The sequence below is a fragment of the Microtus oregoni genome, unplaced genomic scaffold, assembly GCF_018167655.1.
Source record: "Microtus oregoni isolate MIOR12 unplaced genomic scaffold, Mior012 000019F_ref0000042, whole genome shotgun sequence".
NCBI classification, from domain to species: Eukaryota; Metazoa; Chordata; class Mammalia; order Rodentia; family Cricetidae; genus Microtus; species Microtus oregoni.
The window spans coordinates 40,931,413-40,953,233 of NW_024543078.1; the positions used below are offsets into that span (position 1 = coordinate 40,931,413).

Here is a 21,821-nt window from a genome sequence, read left to right on the forward strand (position 1 = left end):
TAGAGAGACAGCCTCTCTCAGCTCCAGGAGAGCTGGCCACTTGGACCACACCTGGCGTGGCAGCCTTGCATGCGAAAAGACTGACTCCACTTCCGCAAGATGTCACCGGCTAGGAACTTCTCGTTAGCAAACACTGTTCCAATGAACCTCATTAGAAAATCAGCTTCTCTCTGTCTTTAAAACCCCTATGATTCAGCCTCACTGGCACCAAAGCCTGAAACATCTGGTGCTTTGGAGGGATCCGTAACCCCTGGGCTAGGAAGAAGGTCGCGGAGGAGGGGGAGAGCACGAGCAGCTGTTCCTACCCTGCTTGGTGCCTACCTCGAGGATGTCGATGATCACGTTCTCCTCGGCCTGCCTCGAGCTCCGCACATTCTCCAGCACCAGCGAGTAGCGCACTCCGCGCAGGTCTGACTGGTACAGGTTGTAGGTGTCCACCTGGTTCCACTCCTGTACGGCCACGAACACCTGCTGCTCATCCGTGCTGATGATCTGCAGGTCCTGGGGACCGAAATGCCGTTAGAGGTGGTAGCCTGGAGCGCAGGGGCCACCTCCTCGCTGCCCTGGAGACCTGCTGATTGAGGCTGGCATCCTGCTTAGTCATGCTTAGCTCTGTGGTCCTGGATAAGTGACGTTACTTCTATGAACCTCAGTGTCACACCTCCAAGATGAGAGTGATGTCTGGACCTCTTCACAACAGGTTAGGGGGTACCTGGGAGTGCCTCCTCTTCCCCATTCCAACTGGAAACTGTCCATCTCCTCACAATGAGGAAAGGCTCCCTCGAGTACCCCATATGATCAGAATGAGTGGCGGGTATAGGGTTAGGCTCCTGGGAGCCAAGCGGCCCTTCATTTGCCCAGCACGTGTTGGTGAAACATCTGCCTTTTGGATCTGGTGCCAGCCCTGCCTCTGCTCTGAGCTTGGGAAATGGAGAAGCTGCCTTAGCAATCCGAGCATGGCGCCCCACACAGCATTCAACAGACAAGCTCCACTTGGCTACCCTCCTCTGCACCCAGACCTCAGCAGCATGGGACAAAAGTGCCAGAAGAACAGCAGCCCAGGCAATGGCTCCAGGCCACAGTTTCCCCCTTGTGGGTCAGGAAGACCTCAACATCTGCTGACAACTGTACAATTCAGAAGAAAGAGAGCCCCATCGTGTGAAAGACAAAGCTGGGCCGACCCTGGTTCCTTGTTTCCCTGTTGTCCAGGCCTGTGTGAACTGCCCAGAGAAGCTGCAACCAGGGCAGCTGCAGCTGAGGAGGCTGTGCCTGGGGACCGAAACACTCCTCACAGCTGAACAGACGTCACTCCACGTCCTCCGTGCCTTTGCTCTCCACCTCTGAAACTCCCCAGCATCTAACACAGGACAGCCAGGCTACATGAGCATAGACAGACACAGGGTGTGGGGTGCCCTCACATGAAGACATACCCCCATCTTCATGCCCTTCTGGGTGTGCTCACTTGGGGGGAGTGATTTTTATTTGTGTCTCTTTGATGACAGGCTCACTGGGCTCCTGAGTGCTGGCACTCAGCCCTTCCCCTCACCCACAGACTGTTCTCTATGCCATGTGTTCAGAAGGGCATTTTCTGAGCTGAGAACGCCAGTGCACCCAGGGGGCTGAGATAGGAGAATCAGGAGTGTGAGGCTAGCTTGGACTACAAAGCATGAACTTTAAAAAATGCAGAGGTGGTGGAGTTTTTCAGAAGAGGGGTTCAGTATGTGAAGCACTTGTCATGTCCCTCACAGTTGGAGGACCTCACAGGTGCAGGATCTGAGCCCTGAGTCTACAGACATACACTTGACACACAGAAATGATGGACTAAGAGGTGTGTGACCCAGGAAGGAGTCAGCGGGGCCCGGTCCTATATGTGAGATTGGTCAGCACAGTGATGGAAATCTGTGGGAATATGCTGGTTAACTGCCGCATGCCCACCTCCAGTCTCTGAGCTGTGGGCAGGAGGTGGGATGTGCCGCTTTTGGCTGCCGGCCATCTCTCTGCCCTCCAAGGAGGTCGTGCCCATCAGTTTGGACCGTGATGGATAAACACATGCACCAGAACTGGGTGCAAAGTGGATCCTTCCTACAAGGCTTGGCAGGGGCAACCATATGGGGAAGGGGATGAACACAGGGAACCTGCACAGCGACTGCAGTAATTCAGGTGACAGTCCCGATCCAAAGCCACTTACATAAGCTGGTTAGACATCCTGGACAAATGCTTCCTATAAGCTATGAAGCAGTGTGGGGCCATCCACAGCGCCCCTCTAGAGAGATCTGGAATTAACACTTCAACATGTTTATGTTCAGGCCTTCTCCCAAGCATGATTCACGCACTCTCCGCGTCTGGTTTATAGCTTGTTCCGAACACCACGTGGGTGTCTCTTCCTCTGCCATGAATGTTATTTATGAACACCACTGCTAATGCCCACATGATAAGCATTTGTGGCCCAGTCGTATTTCACCGAGTCCTGTCCCTGCTCCGGAGGACTGCAACGGGTGTTTCCAAACCCGGGTCTCTCCCTACCTCTTGGCTTGTTTCTGTCCCATAAAATTCTAAGAAGGGAGATTGCCATAGCAGAGGCAGGGACTGTCTCTAGAATGCCTGTTGAATGCTGTCAACCTGTTGCTGTGACTGTCAGATCTGTTCCTTCCACAATAGGCTGCTTATGTCCCTTCCCATGAGCCCAGACTGAGAAGGGTCACACAGAAGCCTCGATGACTATGTGACAAATATTTTGCACCTTCATAAACTTCTATTTACTTTCCTCACTCTTTTCATTTTTAAAGAAGCAGCTAAAAATATCCCTAAACTCCGTTGTTAATAGAAGCACAAAACCTTCACGTGTTTGTCTATGTTGGCGCATGTGGCCTGGAGAGACCTGCAGAAGGGAAACACTAGTTGGTGAATATTTCTTATCACGGGGGATTAGGAGGCTTCAAGAAGACAGGTGCTCATCCCTCCTGCCTGCAAGAGGAGTCCAGTGCTGGCCAGGCTAATGTAGAAGTCCTACAAAGTCACCAAGGGCAGGGTCTCCTTCTGGGCCATCATTCTACTGTCTGGTGACCTGGTGCTTGTCTTCAGGGTCCAGGACAGGGATTGGAGTTCCACCATCACACTGAATGCAAGGCAGCAGGAAGGGGGAAGAGGGTGAGAAGGCTGGACTACCTAAGTCACACAAGGGAGTTTCATTAACATCTCATTGGCTGACTGTGACCATGTGTAGCTGCAGAGGAAGATGGGAAATGCAGCCTTTTCCCTGGGGCGCCGAGCAGCGGCTAGACTATGAGTTTGGCTAATCTAAGACAAAGAGCGGAATGGATACTGAGAACGCCCTAAGAATTTCTCCATATCATTATCTTGAGGCAAGGAGATGGAAAATGGAGGAAGGCCTAGGCAAGAGGACGGAAGTGATGATGTCTGTGAGCCACATCACTCATACGTTTATGCACAGGTTCATATACAAATTAAAACTTGTAAGCTACAACTATAAACTATGTGTAAATTGTAATATACTATAAATATATGGAAAGGTTTTGAGCACATCTTAATAAGCATGATGGCAGAAATTTCTCATGGACCTTCATATGAATCTCAGCAGAAAATTTCCATAGACTTTTTTTTTTTTACAGTTTTTATGTGTCTGTGTGAATGTGTGTTACTTATGGAAACCAGAAGAGGGAATCAGATCCTCAGAGCCAGGGTTACAAGAGGTTGTGAGATTCCCAACATAGGTGCTGGAAATCGAACTTTTGCCCTCTGCAAAAGCAGCAAGTGCTGTTAACTGCTGAGCCACCTCTCCAGCCACAGCACAGAATATTATGTGAAATTCACAAGGCGCTTGCATGAGCCAGCACCTTCCTCCTATTTTTTCAGTGCTATGGCTACTCTGGCTCCCTGCCTTCGGGTTCGGGGCTTCCGGTAAGAAATATGCAGATTATCTAAGCAGGGAATCCTGTCTAGGATGAGTCGCATCTCTCGTGCTGCCTTCCAGACTCCTTCTTTCTCTTTCTTTCTCTTTCTTATCTCTTGATTAGAATACATCTAGGCACATGTTTTTGTCTTAGGACTGGTCAGCCTTGGAGACAGTCACATCCATGCCTTTCATAATTCTGGGAGGTAGGGAGCCACTGTTCCTTAAATCAACCTTTCTGCCCCTGTTCTCTTGTCCTTTCAGGATTCTCGCAGAGCATGTGTTGCTCTGATGACAGTGTCAAGAAGGCCACATACTTGGTTACTTCCTCTGTCTTTTTCTCAGGTTCTCTGCTTCATCCTTTGCCCAAATCTGTTTTGGAGCCTGTTTCATGGACTTCATTGCTATTACTATTCTTATTTCTTTATAATTACAGTTCCAGGGTTTCTATTCAGACACCTTAACAATTCCTATCTCTTCGTGGACATTTCTTTTGTGCATAGTATCCTCCTGCTGTTCTCTGAGCATCGTGAGCCAATTCTATCAGTTCATCTGGCAGGTCGACCAGCTGACCTTTCTCAGGCATGATTTTTAGTTCTGAGCAGATCATGTTTTTCAGTTTCTCTGTGTGCCTTGTGATTTTTGATGACTGAAACTAGAAAGTGTTTGTGTGTGTGTGTGTGTGTGTGTGTGTGTGTGTGTGTGTGTGTGTTGGACTTTTTAAAGGTCTTACTTTTCAGTTCATGCTGGCCTCAAGTTCACAATCCCCTGCCTCAGCCTCTTGATTGTTAGGATTATAGGCATGTCCCAACATGCCCACCTAAAGCTGGGTATTTGAATGTAAGATACACTCACTGCAAATTCAACAGTCTCTTTTCTACAGAGACAGTCTGGTTTTTTCCTCTGATCTCCAAAGGCTCTGTCTACACTGAGACCCAGACCAGCATGTGTGCTGCATGGTGACTTTATGCCCCTCTCCATACATTTAGATATGCTGGCCCTTGAAAGTTTACCTCCCAAAGAGAAAAAGAGGCAAAGAAAAGGGAGGCAGATGGACTCTGGCCCTGTTTCAGCTGATGGTGGCTATCAACATCAGAACATCGGCCTCAGTGTCTGGAGAGAAAGGCCCATAGCGTCCATCTGGCCACACAGGCTATTGACTAGCTGCTTCAGGAGAGCGCACACATTTACCTGTTGTGAGGTGAGGGCAGACAGGGATTTCACTCCTAGGTTGAAGGCTTAACCTGTCAAAACTGACCTTGCTATACCATCTGATACCTAGATGCTGGAGGCATCAGAACATAGCACAGAGACTTAGAGTAGTCATGAGCCTACATTCTGCAGCTGGGTGTTCCCAAAGCAGGAGGGAAGGAGGGAGCTCTTGGAACCTGGACTGGGCCATCCTTCTTGGTGTCACTCGCTCCTCTATTATGTGTGATATGCATTTTGTTTTACTTTAAATAAATTCATTACAAATACAAGATGGTTTTTTTTCAAGTGAATTTGCATTCACCTCACCCCCATGAATGCTTTTTATGTAATTTGTGGTTCTGTAGATTCTACTCGTGAGCATTTTTTCTCTGCTAGAGAGCGTCGAGGTTTTTAAAACAGACATTACAAGTCAACACCTCAAATGGAGGATGCTGGCTCTTCCTAACAGCTGCCCACCTTTCAGAGAGTTCAGGAGTGGGTAGGTCAAAATGGCAGAATGGCATCTTTTGCCGTAACCTTAGACATGGAATAGGGGAGGCAAGGTACAACATAGAACCAGACCACACTGTGCTGTGCATGATCTAACTCCATGGGGTGGGATTCTGATAGAAGTCGACTAAGATGCTGAAGGTCTGTGTGTTCAGTCCATTTCCTGAAAATATTAGCAGTGAACCCCCACAGTGTATGGGGTGCATTTACAGGTACATCCACATGTCTGGACTAGAGACTGTGGCTGAGCAGACTACTCAGCTCAAGGCCCTGCAGCCAGTCTGTTACTGCGGTGATCATGTATCCACCTAGAAAAACCCACCAGACACACTGTCACTCTAAGCAGGAGGCTGGGGAGCCCGTCTCCTGAGGTAGCCAGAAAGTCAATTTGGCCTGTGACAGGGGGTGGGGCAGGACAGGGCGGGAATGGGGGATGGGATTCTCAAGTCGGTGATGCCCTTATGCTGTGCCAGGGACTCTCATTTTCTTGACATTATTCAGGCCTCTTAAAAAAGAAAAAAAAAATGAAGAGAGAAGAGATATCGTGTTGGGGGGAAGTTGGAAGGAGATGTAAATTCACCATAAAACAACAGAATCTGACTAGGAAAATTCGTTTAGTGGATCTGTGAGTTGCTGGTGAGACGCTCTTCTGTGCTGGGTGAGTAGGAGAAAGCAGGGCACAGGTAGAGGGTTCAGGTGCTGGGAGGTCCCAGAGAGCCATACTCAAGATCATAAAAACCATGACTCTGTCCATAGTCTTGTTGTTAGAGACCCCCCCCCCCCAGGTGCTGTCTTCTCTACACAAGGACCAGGGCGCACATCCCTAGAGCTGTGCTGTGACCCCAGCAGACCTAGCAAAGCCCCTCACCACCAGGACACCTGCCTTTGCTGGAACAGAACCATTAGCACTGAACTTGCTTACTCAGCCAGGAATGCAGCTCGTTTAGTGAGCTCGTTAGTTTCTATCTTCTCTATTTTTGAAAAAATGTTGAAGAAAGACCTAATAGGCTTTTCCCTTTGGTTCAGAAGAGTCTGAAGTACTTAAGTCAAATGAGAAAGATAAACAGCTTCTGGTCCTAGAGGCCGTGATCTCCCTGCCTTTCCACACTGCCCTTGACTACGCTTTCTGCCCCAGGTCCTTTGCATATGCTCTGCCTTCTCCTCTAACCACTTTTTTCTTGCTCTTCCCAAAGCTGTTTTATTCCCAAATTTCTCATTCAGATTTTATGTGCCCAGAGGACAGAGCTGCCGCATCTGAGGCTCAGTTGGCTGAAACAGTGGATGGGTAGGCAGGGGCTGAGGAAGCGTGGCCACATCCATTCTTAGTTTCTGTCCCTCTTGACCTTGGGACCCCAAACCCCAGTGTATAAGGCCTCAAAGTCTTTGCATCTGACACAGGGTGGGTATGGGCCACCTCACCTTGGGTAGGGCATACTTGGGTAGCTTCATCAGGACAAAGTTGCTGCGGCGATAGGAGACATAGTATTTGGTTCTGTTTGTTGATGTTGCCTAGGGGAGAAACACAGAGTCAAGGGACAGAACCTCCCGTGGAGCCCCACTCTCAGATGGAAAACAGGCCACTCAGCCAGTGGCCATGCCCATGGGGGTTCCTCTCCTGCAATGATGACAAAACGTCACTAGACAAGACCTCATTTGTGAAGGAAGGGACTCCACAGTCTGGAGGTGTCCAGGCCTCTGTAGAACTGTTATGACCTGGACACACAGAGGTCCTGGGGACTTGGAGGAAGGGTCTCTGTGGCAGAAAGGTTTGAAACCCTTCCCCACAGCAGCAGCTACCCACTGAGGTGGGGAGGACAGCCCCCTGGGACTGCTCCATGGGGTTCTCTAAGAGCACCATCCCGTTTCCACAGAAACTGAGCTCCGAAAGCTGGTGCCACCCTCAGCAAGCCCTGAGCCTTTCTCAGAGCTCGAATCTGAAGCAGTCTGCCTGCACATCAGCTTCGCACCAGACAGCCACATGCACAGAAACCTGCACACCCTGGGACTCAGCGAGACAGAAGACCTCCAATAGGTAAGGGATGCAATGCCTGACAGAGTGTCCCAAAGAAGTTGATGGGCTCATTCCCAGAGCCTGTCTGGTAGATAAGCTGAGGGCCAGAAGCAGAGCCAGGCTTCACCTGTTCTCACTCCCTGGGGAGGCCACTGGGGTACTTTGGTAGAGGATTAGCATACAAGGGTATGGCCACCTCCAGTCTTGCTGGGAACTGATTGTGAAGGCAGCAGAACCTTCCATGAAACATAGTAGGAGATAACTTTATCTCCAAGTCCTTCCTTCCTACCTGCAGGTGCTCGGGACAGGGCAATGCACAGAGGATTTGAAAGGCAGAGCCTTACCTTTGCCTGGTGAGTGGATTAGGGACAGGCACAGAACATTGCACTGTCCTGAGTGCAAAATCGGGGCATGTTAGTAGCCCACACAGCCCCTTTCATGCCATTCCTTCCTCCCAGGGTGACCACACTGTGGCGAGACTCTGACAGGCTGGGGCCAGTTAGGAGCTGGGAAGGCTGGTGTCTCAGTGGGCCCAGCATGGCTGCTTATCTGTGTGGGTGCTCTGATGTCTGGGGAGGGACCATCAGCCCATGACATGGAGCATCAAGCAGAGGCTCAGAGGATGTCTGATGGCTCATTTGGAGCCAAGCAGTGGCAACTTTGCACCTGACACCTGTATGGTCTGGTAAGAATCCCTCCATAACCATCTTCCTCTGTCATCGTCCATCACCTTCACAGAGCATAGCTTCAGAATTGTGGAACCAACAGCATCCCAGCCCAGTCTCAGCCCTGTGACCTCTCCTGCTCTAGGTAAATCCAGAAAGAGATGCCATACTTAAGCACCATTGGTCCCCCACCTATTCCTTATGGGGTAACCTTGCATTTACTCTACCCAGCCTGGTGAGGCTCTGGGTGTGCCCCAAGTATAGCTTGCCAGAGAGGTCCTGAGTCCTGCTGATTCCCAAGTTAGTGCCATTCTACCAGGGCAGACCAAAGATGTGACCGTGAGACAAGAGACATGCCAGATGCCAGCTGTCCCTGTTGGAAGGTGATGGTATGTCACCAGGTCTGATGCAAGCCAAGCAGGGAGAAGCAGTGGGTCCCTGGTGGACTACCTTAGTCCCAGCAGGAGAATGCCCAGAGAAGAGGTGGGTTGTGTCTAGTCCTAGGTGCGATGCTTGATAGGACTACTGTGTTTTCTGGGGTTTGGTTTCCTCTCAAGCAACAGAAACCACAACAGAGCAGAAGAGGGAACCAGTGACTACCCAAACAGACAGGTCCTAGAACCCACAGGGACAAATGCAGAACATGGACCACTTGGCACACATGACCACTGGTGATACAGTTAGGGTCAGTAGGCCCAGGGCCTCCTGCCAGGCTGAAAGATGATGGCCCATGCTGAGGGAGGAGTGCCATGGAGACTGGGCAGGGAAGGAGTATGGGAACCTGTCCTCTGGTGACAGGACACTGGGCAGGAGTTTTCTTACAAGAAGCTCTGAGCTTGTCTCACACGGTTCCAGAGGGCAGAGCGGGAACCAGCCCAGCCGTGGGAGCCAAAGAAATGGTCTATCTCTGTAGATGAACTTGGAGATGGGGATGGCCAGTCTTGACTGTTAACTTGATGGAATTTAGGATCACCATGGAAACCAACCCCGGGGCTTGGCTGTGAAAGGTTATCGGGGCTGACTGAGATGAGAAAGCTACCCTATATGTAGGCAGTGCCTTTTCACGGACTGGAGCCGAGGACTGAACAAGGAGGAGAAGATGAGCTAGCACCAGCATCCTCTCTCTGCTCTCTGATTGTGTGTGACCCAGCAGCTGCCTGGGGCTCCTGCACTATACCTCCCCGGCCATGTGCACTGTCTCCCCGGAACTGTGAAGCAGAAGAAACCCTTCATCCTTAGGGTGGTCTTGTCAGCACTTTGCCGAGCACAGAAATAAACAATAAAGATGGTCTGTGCTGTATAAGGTAATCAAGAAGCCTTCCCGCAAGCATTCACTAACTTCCCAACTGGCCCGAGATATATATTAGGGGGTACTGCAGCGGAGTCTTGGTCATGGCGGAGTAGAGCACCCAGGATAAGACCCAAAGCGTGCGAGGCACCAAGAGAAATATGTATACTTGGATTTGCGGGCCCCAGATGGTAGCAAGAGGCCTGGTGAGCAGCAGAGGGAGGAGTCAGGAACAATCTTGAGTCAAGGTCCTAACAAGCCTGGGGGCCTTAGTTAGATGCTGCAGCCACAGTACAGGCACAAAGTCGCTGAGCCCTTCTAAGTGGCCTTAGGGAGTGAAGTGCTGTTTTATTGCCTCTTCTGATGGCAGAGGCTCCTGCTCTGTCACCTCGCAGCACTGGGAGCACTCACCCACCAGCACCGGGAGCACTCACCTTCAGAAAGATGTACTCATCCTGCACAGTCAGGGAGCCACGGTCGATGGGGCCAGCAAAGGGTGTTGTGGGGGGCTGAGCGGAGCAGTTGTGGACCAGGCAGGTTAAATACCGACAGCCTGCAGGAGACAGAGCAGCCAGGACATGCAGACCCCACTGAGGGCAGCAGAGACACGGGAGCAGCGAGGCCTCCGGGGCTCTGACTGCTTTGTAATGCCAGCAACTTGACTTGGTCTGGAGCTTCACTCTTTAAAGGGCCTCGCCTGCCAGGATGCCCGCCTGCCCAGCAGGGCTAGGGGCCACTAAAGATCTCTTTAGCTCCCAGAGAGACATTACCCAAAGGAAGGGTCAACCAAACTGTTCAGGAACCTCAGTAGGCCCCACAGCCATGTCCCACCCTCTCACAAACCTGGGGAAAAGTAGGTGGTTCTCAGCCTTCGTTCCCCTAAAGTTCCTATCTGCCCTCACAAGTTCTGGTACAGCACTTGGGTTCTGTGAGGAAGTTACTGTCTCCAACCTGAGAGGTGTTTCTGGGGCCAGTGGAAACAGACACACTGAGGACATTCTGCTCATGTGAGCCCTGGATTGTTTGCTCATGCTCAGTCACTCTTCACTCACATATTCATCCATCTGTCCGTCCATCCATCCATCTGTTCATCCATCCATCATCCATCCATCATCCATCCATCATCCATCCATCATCCATCCATCATCCATCCATCATCCGTCCATCCATCTGTCATCTATCCGTCCATCCATCCGTCATCTATCCGTCCATCCATCCATCCATGCATCCATCCATCCATCCATCCATCCATCTGACTGTCTGTCCATCCGTCCATTCATATACTCTCACTCTTCAGTCATTCATCTGCTCACTCACTCTTCACTCACATATTCATTCATCCACCCACTCATCCATCCATCTGTCTGTCAGTCTGTCTGTCCATCCGTCCATCCATCCATGCATCCATCTATTCATCCATCCATAGACTCTTACTTACTCTTCAGTCATTCATCCTCTCACTGACTCATTCATTCACTTACTCTCCCTCTCATTCATGCGCTATTCATGAGGAAACCACCTGGAGGAAGGTTCTAAGCAGTGAGTGACTGTCATGGAGGACTGGCTCTTGGGAGCAGTTACAACTGCTGCTCTGGAGAGAGGCAGATATATGGATGAGGCCCTTACTCGATGGCGAGGGCCGTGAGCATCATTCTGCCCATCCCACAGGCAGAATGCCTACACAGGGGTGTACTCAGGGTGTCTGGCTTCATTCCACAGCTATGCTGGAGACACTGAGGAGAGTCAGTCGGCACTCAGCCTCAAGGAGCTCTCAGGCCAGGAGAACATACAGGAAAGCTGGGTGTTAGTGTGCTGTGGGGTCCTGAGGAGTGACTGGCAGAAACGTGATCTGGGGGTGATGAGAAAATCCCTGTGACGGATAAAGGGGGGCAGGCAGTGCCGGCCAGCTAACAGGAGTGTGGTGAGGTTGGAGCAGGGTCCTCTGGAAGGCCTGTCTGGCTAGCGAATAATGGAGACACTGGTTAGGAGCTTGGACCTTGGGACTCTGAATGCACTTTTGAATGGTCAGGCTTTGAAGACAGCTCCAGGAGGGCTCTAGGCAGGGGGCTGGTGGGTGTGAGGTCTTCAGGAGCTGGTGAGGGTCCCACTCATGTGCCGGGTTGATCCAGGGGCTCCTGATGCAGAGTTCAGGCTCTGCACACAGGCTCTGTTTCCTCTAGGATGGAGGCTACATGAAGAACTGAACAGCCCCAATCCAGGACTCAGCTAATCTTCCCCCCTGGGACACAGCACCTCCTGACCCTCAGCCAGGCCTGTTGTCACGAGGAGCCTGCGGGAGTCACCTCTGTACAGCCCTGTCTGAACTGTGTGTCCTAAGACCTGCCATCCCAACGGCTTCCTCTCTGGGTTTTGTTCCCTGCTTACCAAAACAGTAACTGCCGTAACATGTGGTCCCACCCTTGGAGGTATGGAGCCCCGACTGATAACTTCTAAGTGGCACATGTCATCATCTGGCAGCAGCTGCCTGCACAGACAACTAACGCGTGTGACCCCAGTGTTGGCCACTACAAGTGTGTCAACCCACTTCCTTTCCTCCTTCCTTCTTTACAGGCAGGAAGAGCAAATTTAACTACCTAGGACCCACAGGGCTCTCCCTGGTTGGTGCCTGGGAACTGCATAGGACTACCAGGAAGGACAATGACCTCTGCCACCTTCACAACACAAGAGGCTAACACGCATACACAAGTGGGTGGATTGCTCAGTGTGAGGGCTGTAAGAGACAGGAAACTACAGGCTGGGTCACCCCAGCCCTGCCTGCGGGAGGGGAGCAACAGAGACCCTGAGCCAACTCAGCTCTCAGCCAGGCTGGGTGGGGCCATGCAGTAGGAAACACTCAATGCTCGGGAGCCAGAACAAATTGCCCTTTTAATAGACTTTCCACAGAGCAGGGTTCCTCCGCTTCAATTCATCCCCAGCGGGAAAGAAGCGTGCTTCTCATAATGACACATCAGAAAATAGTGAGGTTGGTCCACAGGGCTGCCCAGTGAGAATGTGCCAGTGAACAAGGGCCAGGCTGAGCAGTGCCCTTGGACATGGACGCTCAGGGACACCTGAGAGTGACCACCTTCCACTTACCTCCACTGAGGTCCTGTGCTTCCATGTGGACCAGATTGGGGTCGGCGTCCACCCCAGACACAGCCCTGGAAAAGAATTGGCCAAGGGTAACATCAGAAAAAGGGTGGCTAAAACCCTTCTCTTGGGGTTCCACTGACCATATGTCCTCCCTTGGTCTAAGAAGACACAGCCCTCCCCACTAGACGTAGAAGCTCCAACAGGAGCCTGGATTAAACTGGATAAAGCTTGGTGAAGGTGGCACCTGCTTGTTCAAGGAACTGTTTGTAAGACTCATCTCCTCCCCCAGGGTCTCCCCACAAACTGAGGCACAGGCTGGGACCTCTGGCCTAAATCTGCACAGAGGAAAACTTAGGGGTACATAGAGACATGCCACAGTCACAGAACCCTAACAGGTTCACTGGGATTCCAACTAGGACCCAGATCTGAGTGGCTGCCTCTTCTTTACCTGCCCATCACATGGGATTCTGGGAAAAACCTTCATAACACCCCTGCTAACCCCCACCAGACTCCCCTAAGTCATGGTTGAGTCTTGCATCTCACAGGCCGGGGACTGTGTGACTTGACCAAGGCACTGGTTAGGGTGGCCCGAGGCTCACACCAGGTCTGTCTGACCCAGAAGTCATGCTCCTCTCAGAGCCTATGTGTCCCTGCTCCTAAGGTCCATGTCCTAGGACACTATTGAAAAGCCTGTGCCAATCCTGAGAAAGGCAGCCACAGGACATCCAGAGAAGTCCCACAGCACCTCCAGGAGCCAGTGGAACCCCCGACTCTGACAGCACCGTCCCAGGCCTTGGGGACAGAGATCAATAAGACATGAGGACTAAGGGTCAGGAAGCTCAGGCTGGGACCTTTCCCCGGCAGCGCCATCCCCTCTTTCAGACCTCCAGATGAGCTCATTTGTACAGGAGGGCAAGAGAAAAGAAAGGGAAAAGGAGAGGAGGGGATGGGGGGAAGAAGAGAGAAGGAGAAGGGCAACATATACACATGGGCAGGAATTTCTCTTCCTGGGGCAGAGGCATTGGGGACCCAGGTAATAGCTGCATACACTGGCTGGTCTTGGGAGCAGGGGACAGCCGTTTAAATACTCATCCACCCACTTACGTCTTAGTCCACATTTGCCCTCATTCACCCATGCGTCACTCACCCACCCATTCATTTGCTCACACATAACAAGGCATCGGCCAGTGTCTGCTTCTGTGGTTTTTACTCCAAGGCTGCTGACCACTGAGGGGAGGAAACAGCCCCAGCACAGGCACCTTGCTGTGCCCTCCTCAGGGTCTCCTTAAGGAGCCAGTGTGCTGTGGAGCTTCAACACTGCTAATGACTCAGGCCTGTGACAGAGCAGGAGTCCTGGTGCTTTCTGCTGTCAATCCAAGGACAAAGCTGTCAAAACAGCAGTATCTGTTCCGTAAAACAGGGGGCGTCCCTCGTCTGCCACCACATTCCAGAAGGGATCCAACCAGCTTCACCGCCAAACATCCTATGTTTCTCCCACACATCAGGCACAGCCCCATGTCACAGGAGAAGCTTGTGGGCAGAGCCAGTGTGGCTTGTCTAAGATAATAGTAGTTTGAATGCTAGCCCATTCTTCCTGCATCCCAGGGCTGGTTTTTCAAGCCAGAGAGTTTCCATGAGCCAGGCTGGGACACTCCTCAGTCTGGCTTAGGACAGGGAGCAATGCTACAGTCTCCCTTGGGTCTTCATGCCCACGGAGGTCAGAAATCACCTTCCTGACCTTAGTCCCCATATCCTGGGACTGACTCCACAGGTGGTTTCTGCTCCTGACAGAGGAGTTGGACCTGTGACTGACAACAGACCTCTGTTACTACAGTGGGCTGCTGCAGAGGGACAACCATCACTTCCTCCCAGGAGCAGAGGTTACAGATGCCAGAACCCAGTGTTCAGAACCAACTTCCAGTACATGGGAACTGAATCCTTGTGAGGACAGCATGGAGTCACAAGAGGGTGGCTAGAAGCCATTTTCACCATGCATCCCCATTGGAGACAGGACTCTGGCCTGGCTGGGAGGCCAGTACAAAGTTTTGTGTCCATTTGCACTAAGACAGAAAGGACATGGAAGTACATGTATGTATGTACATGTGTGTGCATTCAAGACAAAGCCCATGAAGGTAGGTGTATGTCTAGAATGGGAATCATGGTCACAGCTGGGTATGGTGTCGGCTCTGGGCCAGATGCCCTAGTTTCCTGCCCCTTCTTAACTGCCTGGGACCCTATGCAGGTGCCTATTCTCTATGGTCTTGCTTGAACAGCCAGCATGTGCTTCCTGAGCTTCAGAGTGGCCTGACTGGGGGGGGGGCTGGAATGCTGCCCAAGTCCCTGAAAGGGCTCCCAGAAGGTCATGCAAATGGGGAGCAAGCACCATATAGTTTTTGTCTGAGACCTGAGGTCCATTCCACCTTCATTCACCCTCTCCCCTGCTTCATCCCTCAAAGGCTTCTGGGTCTTTGGCTCCTGGCAGGGTTGACTATTGTGATATCATGGGCCAGAGGAGTGAGTCCCATGGAATTAGTGGGGGAGGAGAGTGAGCCTAGGCAGACAGGGCCTGAGCATCTCTGGAGCATGCAAAATTGACACAGGGCACCTTTCAGGAGTAGATGGGGTTGAGTTGGTGAGGAATTGAGAGCAGGGCAGCCAAGAGGGTTGAGCTACCTCGAGCTGTACTGTGCCAGGATTCCCATGTTTTACCTCTTCCAAGTAGGTGGATACAGAGGACAAGGTAGGCTCTAAACATCTCAAAGCCACCAGGGAACAAGGCCTAAATAATGGTGAGCCCTGGGCAGCCCCAGGAGCACCCAGAGGAGGCTAGAGTTCCCCTGGGGTCTTAAACTCCCATGGAAAGGGATCTCACCAGAACACGTGATCCTTGGTCACCCGTTCCTGTAGAAGTGTCCACTTCTTCCCCAGGTCAGACGACACATACAGCTGTAGGGCAGACAAAAGAGAGACAGAGCTGAGCTTTGGCAGGGAGGTCTGAGTGACAGCGATCTGCTGCAAGGCTTCCCCAAGGGATGTCACCCTTGTCCTGCAGGCACAGATTTGCAGGCCAACCACCAAGGGCTGAAACCAAAGAGGGGGCTCCATGTGGAGGTTTTCTCACTCAGGTTGGCTGGTAGGTGAATTCTTGGGGTGTCTAACAGCAGCTGGACAAACACCAAACACCCAAGGGTCCCCAGGGTGGGTTCCCTTTCCCTTTCCAGCCTGGGTTGGCACACACAGTCTGGCACATTCCTGTGGGACCCTGCCTCTTCTTTTCCTCTTCTAACTCTTCTCAGGACTTCCCTGAGTACAACTTCCTCCGTGGGACACTGCTGCACAGACCTTGGTGACCCTATTGGACAAGGAGCGCTGCTGTCTGCAGGCAGCCAAGTAAGAGGCTATTGGTTGAGGGTTACAGGGCATAGCCAGTGTGGGCTGTGACTTAATTCTCTCAGGCAGGGTCAGGGGGAAGTTTTGAGTAGCGTGACATTGACTTCTTGCGGGCCAGGTCCTCTGCCTGTTAGGATGGGGCAGTGGGAAGGACCTGATGGAGACAGACTGGCTTTGTCTCCCGTCAGTCCCACTCGAAGCTGGCCAGCTTAGGTACCCAGCTGTAGAACATAAAACCCAGGCATGCATTTGCTACATGAGAGACATGGTGAACCCCAACATACACCTCCCTCATTCTCCTATGTCCCTGGCCCTGCAATCTCATGTCTTTATTGAATGGTATTTATGACAAGTCTTCACATATTGAGAGAGTAGGCATGGATGTAGCAAGTCCGTCACTACTGTCCCCAGGGCACCTTTCACTTGCATTATTTCATGGGTTTTGTGGGTGTCTCATAACTGTGCCCTTCCTCTGTTCCTGGAAACATGCGGACACTGGCAGCCCCTTTAGTCCCACGTAATTCTGCATGTGGAAACCTGTCTCCATCTGAACTAGGTTCAGAGCCATGTGGTATTATCTGTTACTTTTAGCTGATGAGGGAGGTTGGATAGGAAGGAAATTCCTGCCTGTGGCTCTTCTCCCTGTGCCTGTGTGGTGCTTGGTTTCTTCACCCACCAAACATCACCCTTGGCAGTGACATTCTGAAGGGGAGCCTGTGGTTCCAGGCACTGTCAGAGCCCTCCATTCACAGCTGCAGGATCATGCCTGTGCTCCAGGCTCTTCTAAGCTTCAGTTTCCTGTTTTAAAAACTACTCCATATTCCTGCCTTAAAGACGTGTGGTGGGATGTCTCAGTCACCTCACAAAGTGGTAGCATCTGGACAATGCGCAGTGGAAGCCCCTCAGCTCCAAACAGTGCACTGGGAATTGGGCTGGGGTTTAGAGCCCCAGCTTCAGGCTCACCTCCTTCCATTCCTTTTCCAATCTCCCTGTAGCCTTGGTTGCCTGGGGCACTCACTCGCCTTGCTCACCTTCTGCACCACTGCCAAATGCATCCTTGTCTTCCAGGTACGCCAGTGAGTTTTCTGAATGAATGAGCACATTTGGCCGTGGGGCAAGGGCTAGCTAGAAAGGGCAAGAGATTAAGTATTTCTGGCTTGGTGGGCTGAGTGGTCTCTATGGGAATGCTCACCTCTGCCTTTTGAGCAGAAACTGAGAGAGTGCAAGCTAGACACAGAAGCATGGCTGGATGCCAAACAGCTTAGCAGGTAGCTGGACATTATGCTAGGACACCTGTTCTGTTTCACATAAGAAAGCATTGCCTTCCACTTGTAAAAGGACTTTAAAAACGGGAGTTTTCTTCCCTAGGATGACTGAAGGCCAGGCAAGGTCCTCTTGTGCCCTGTGAAGCCCCTGGACCCTGGCCTGGCATGGCCTAAGGCTAGACAACTACCAAGGCACATGACTCACTGTAGCTGCGATCTATATCAAACACTGTCTCACTGAAAGCCCACACAGACATAACTCAAGCCCACACAGACGACACACACCCTCATGCACATACATACTCACCAACACAACCATTAGATTAACAGTTTTTCTATTTTTACAATATGAGAAAACTAAGGCTGAGAGAGGTAAGTAACACAGCATTCACACAGAGCAGCAATTCCCTTCTCACAGACCCGAGTTCACAGTACTATGTCAGTGGTGAAGCAGTGTCCCTAGGAAGGATGGCTGGTCCTCTATGGTCCTCTCTCTGGGTCATCTGACTGACTGGGAGCAGCCCCTTTCCATCTCATGACTCAGTAGACCCATCTTCCAATTGGTAGAGTATTGCTCACAGCCAGAGCCAGTCAGTCAAGAATACAAGTGTTTAGGGGCCTGGTGACAAAGTTTCCACATAAATGAGTGGCATTATCATTGTTATCACCACCAATGTGCTTGTGTTTATGATGCTCATCCCAGAGTTTTATGGAGCCTTCTAGTTCATTCTCAAGGGGGGCAGTGATTTTACTATCTGCCATCAATTGCTGCAGAAACAGAACACTTCTGCTTAATAAAAGATAAACATTGAAAATAAACAATAACAAACATTGGAGGGACACCCTAGTTCCTGTAGCTAAAGTCAGCTCCAGAGGGTATATCTCAGGAGAGTGGTGGGATGTGCTTTTACGGCATTGCTGCCCTGAGAAGGTGAGAAAGTGCAGCCAAGGCAAGGAGAAGATGACATCAGGGAAGGTGTATCCTAGAGGTGCACACCAGTGTCTTTCATATGAGGCCAGTGGGGCAGCAGCTCTGCCCTGGGCTGCGAGGGCATCACTGTTAAAGATCCTCAGTTTTCATCCCTTATTCCTCCGAATGCCTTGTTGTTTTCAGAGGTGGGGACACAATGCCTGCCATTGCACTGACTCCCTTGCAGCTAGACTGCTGGGTCGGAGGAGGAATGAACTCACAGGATTAAGAAAGCCAAAGCAAGATGAGACATTTTCCTTCCTTTTTGGGGTACTTCTGTTATCCAGCATGTTCCAGAGGGCATGCTTAACTCTGGGGTGCAGAGGCAAATGTCCACTCTGCTTTTACATAGTTGCTGGGGATCTGAACGCAGGTCGCCATGCTTGTACAGAAAGCACTTTGCAGACTGAGCCATTTCCCCAGACTCAGAACATGTTCTTGACTGGAAGAGGGAAAAAAGTAAGGGAAAGCAAAGCAAAACAAACAACGTGAATCTGACCTTATCTTACAAGCTATTAACCACAGCTCTGCCAGTGAGCAGGTCCACAGCTCACACCCAGGGAGATGAGGCTCTGGGTGATGAGTAGTCCCCAGAGAGCTGGGAAGGAGGGCCTCCTGGTCCTAAAGCCTTGGGAGCACCCTAAGACTTGGAAGGAATATATATTGGGTGTTAGCCAGGAAGCTTGGCCAGACTGCAGTAAGGCCTTAGATTGTGTCCCAATTTATGATAGTGAGAAAGGAAACCCCAAGTGAGACAGAGCCTTTGTCAGAGCAAGGGCAGACACCCAGGAAGAGGACAGAGGTAGGAGAGGAGAAGGGGGAAAGGTGGGGGAATGGCAGAGCAAGGGAAAAGTCAGGCAGTGAAAAACTTAATCCTGGACTTGTTGCACGACTCTGTCTGTTCAAAGCTGAAACTGTGTTCTGTTCCGCTCATGTGGTGAGAACAGCATGCTCCCCAGATAAGAGTCATACGGAACCTGCACCCTAGTAGTCAGAAACCACATCCAGAGGATTCCAGAAAAACCTGGCAGAGTCCCAGCTACCTGAAGACCCAGGACCAATTCCCAGTGCACTGCTCTGATCCAGGGCCTTTGCAATGCCCACCTCTCAACACGGTGTCCAGATGCCTGACTAACAGCATGTTTGTAGAGTCAGAGTTGGCACGAGTCTACTACACACTCAGCTTCTTGAGCATCTGAGAGAACTGACCAAGCCCCCCCACTCCCCAAACTCAAGATGGCCATTACTTTCTAATTTCCCCAAATCTCTCATTCCTTTTATAACAGCAATTAAACCTTTTTCCTCTCCTTTCTTTCCTTGTCATCACAGAAAGAGCCAAGGAAAATAACCAAGGTTTCAGCTCCATTAATTTTTCAGGGCACCATAAATTAAAGAGCAATTGCAACACAGTCAATTTCTTCAGGAAAATAACTCGCCGTAGCTGTGCTTTGGTCTAATTACATGGAAGGCTAAGTAGCACTATTAATACCCAGAATGGTGTGCAGCCCTGAGGGAAAGGGATAGGAACAGACAGGCAGCCACAGACCAGGGACGGAAGACAATATGTGTTAGGCATTACCAAGGAGGCTGGGCTCTGGGGAAAGCTGGGCTTGGCCACCACCCTTCTCCACTTGGGGCTCTTACCCGACTGATCCCTGTTAGTAGGAATTTATCACTGACCCACAAGTTCATTCATCTAACCAAATGCTACCATGGATGGATCCACCCATGCATGCATCCAGCGATCCATCCACCTACCCATCCATCCATTCCCTTACTCATCCACCCACCCATCTTCCCATCCATCCACCTTTTCCGATATCCATCTCAATCATCCACTTTTCCACCCACCCACCAATCCCCCATCCATCTATCCTTTCCTATGCTCATTCATAATCTATCAACCCAGCATATATTTTCAGCAAACACTTAAGATTAAAATGGTGAAATATAGATCTAACATGGCTACCTTCCCAGAGCTCAGCCCTAGTTTGTGTGATCTGGAGACTGTGATCAAACACTTCAGAAACATATAACTGCGTGTTAGCACCAAGGAAGAGACACAGGACCCTGAAAAAACATGGAAGTTGGGACCATGCTGTTGTACTTCAGTTACATATGTTCATTAATCCAACCAACTGCCATCCATCCATCCATCCATCCATCCATCCATCCATTCATCCATCCATCCATCCACCCGTCAGCCTGTCCATCTATTCATCTGCCTATCCATTTACTCATCCATCTGCCCATCCATCCATCCATCCATCCACCCATCCACCCATCCATGGATGGATCCAATAATGGATTTATGCTGGCCATCACATCTGTCTCTCTCCTAGAGGCTGCTGAGTATTAGTTTCCATTGGCTGCTGTTCTGGCCTCTGTCTGGGTACAGAGGCAGGAGAAGAGCTTGGCTACCAGGCAGGGAGGAGCTGTGGTTCTTCTTCCTGCTGCTCTCCCTGATATCCACAGTGGCAGGCACTGCATAACTGTCACCAGGGCCAGATATCCTTCCTGGGACCATTCCTTTGCCTGCTATATGGTATGGTGGCAGGTTATTCTTCCATTCCAATACAGGTATATTCTGATCCTTAGAACTTGTGGTGACCATGCCCTTATATGGCCCCATATGGCTTTCCAGAAGTGTTTTTAGGATATGGGGATTATCTGGTGGGCCTGGGTGGAGTTGGCCTCTGTTTTCATGAAAGACAGGGACTTGGGGAGGGTTCAGATATGTAGTCATGGACATAGGTACACCAACAATGTTCACAAATGCCTGCAGGGGGCATTCTAAGGATGGACAGAGACTTCACCAGGCTGTCCTGGAAGATACAGCACTTTAACCCAAGCATGCAGGGTGGCGATGGCACACGCCTTTAATCCCAACACTTGGGTGGCAGAGGCAGGCAGATCTTTATGAATTTGAGGCCAGCCTTGTCTACAAGAGCTAGTTCCAGGACAGGCTCCAAAGCTACACAGAGAAACCCTGTCTCAAAGAAGCAAAACAAACAAACAAACAAAAAACAAAGCACATGGTGACCACCAGCTCTCCCTAGAATCTCAGAGACACATAAATTCAGCTCAGAGTACTAATTTTACACTTCTGGCCTCTAGGTCTGTGGAAAAACAGACTTCTGTCATTTCTGTGGTTACTGGCCACCATGGCTACCACGTCGTAGCCCCCCCCCCCCATACACACCTGAGCATCTACTAGCCTGAGGCAATGGAGGGGAGGCAGAGAGCCCAGCACCCTTTAGGATCTCCGTATCCAGCTCACAGGCCTCTGTGTGCCAAGGGTCACGGCCACCTCCATTTACTGTAACACACACCATCGATGTGAGACTCCCTGTGCTGATAGATGGCCACGTATGTGTCAATAAGGGCAACGTTGAGGTTCGCGCCTCCCAGGTCAAGCAAGGCTCTGCCTCGCCAGCTGGGGGTTCTGAGTGCCCTGATAGGAAAGCGGCTTCTGTCCTGATATTTGTCTGGTTGGGTCGTGCGACCTCACATCCCATGTCCTCTTAC

General features: G+C 50.9%; 1 protein-coding gene across 1 annotated transcript in view; it reads right to left on the bottom strand.

Moving 5' to 3' along the window:
- LOC121459795 (VPS10 domain-containing receptor SorCS2) overlaps nt 1–21,821 on the bottom strand; it is a 220,149-nt gene that overhangs the window by 40,360 nt on the left and 157,968 nt on the right. The window contains exons 4-8 of the mRNA XM_041669802.1: nt 15,541–15,614; nt 12,672–12,736; nt 10,010–10,128; nt 7,031–7,120; nt 322–501 (exon numbers count right to left, since the gene is read on the bottom strand). Of these exons, the coding sequence (XP_041525736.1) occupies nt 322–501; nt 7,031–7,120; nt 10,010–10,128; nt 12,672–12,736; nt 15,541–15,614 (528 nt within the window). The remainder of the gene's footprint in view (nt 1–321; nt 502–7,030; nt 7,121–10,009; nt 10,129–12,671; nt 12,737–15,540; nt 15,615–21,821) is intronic.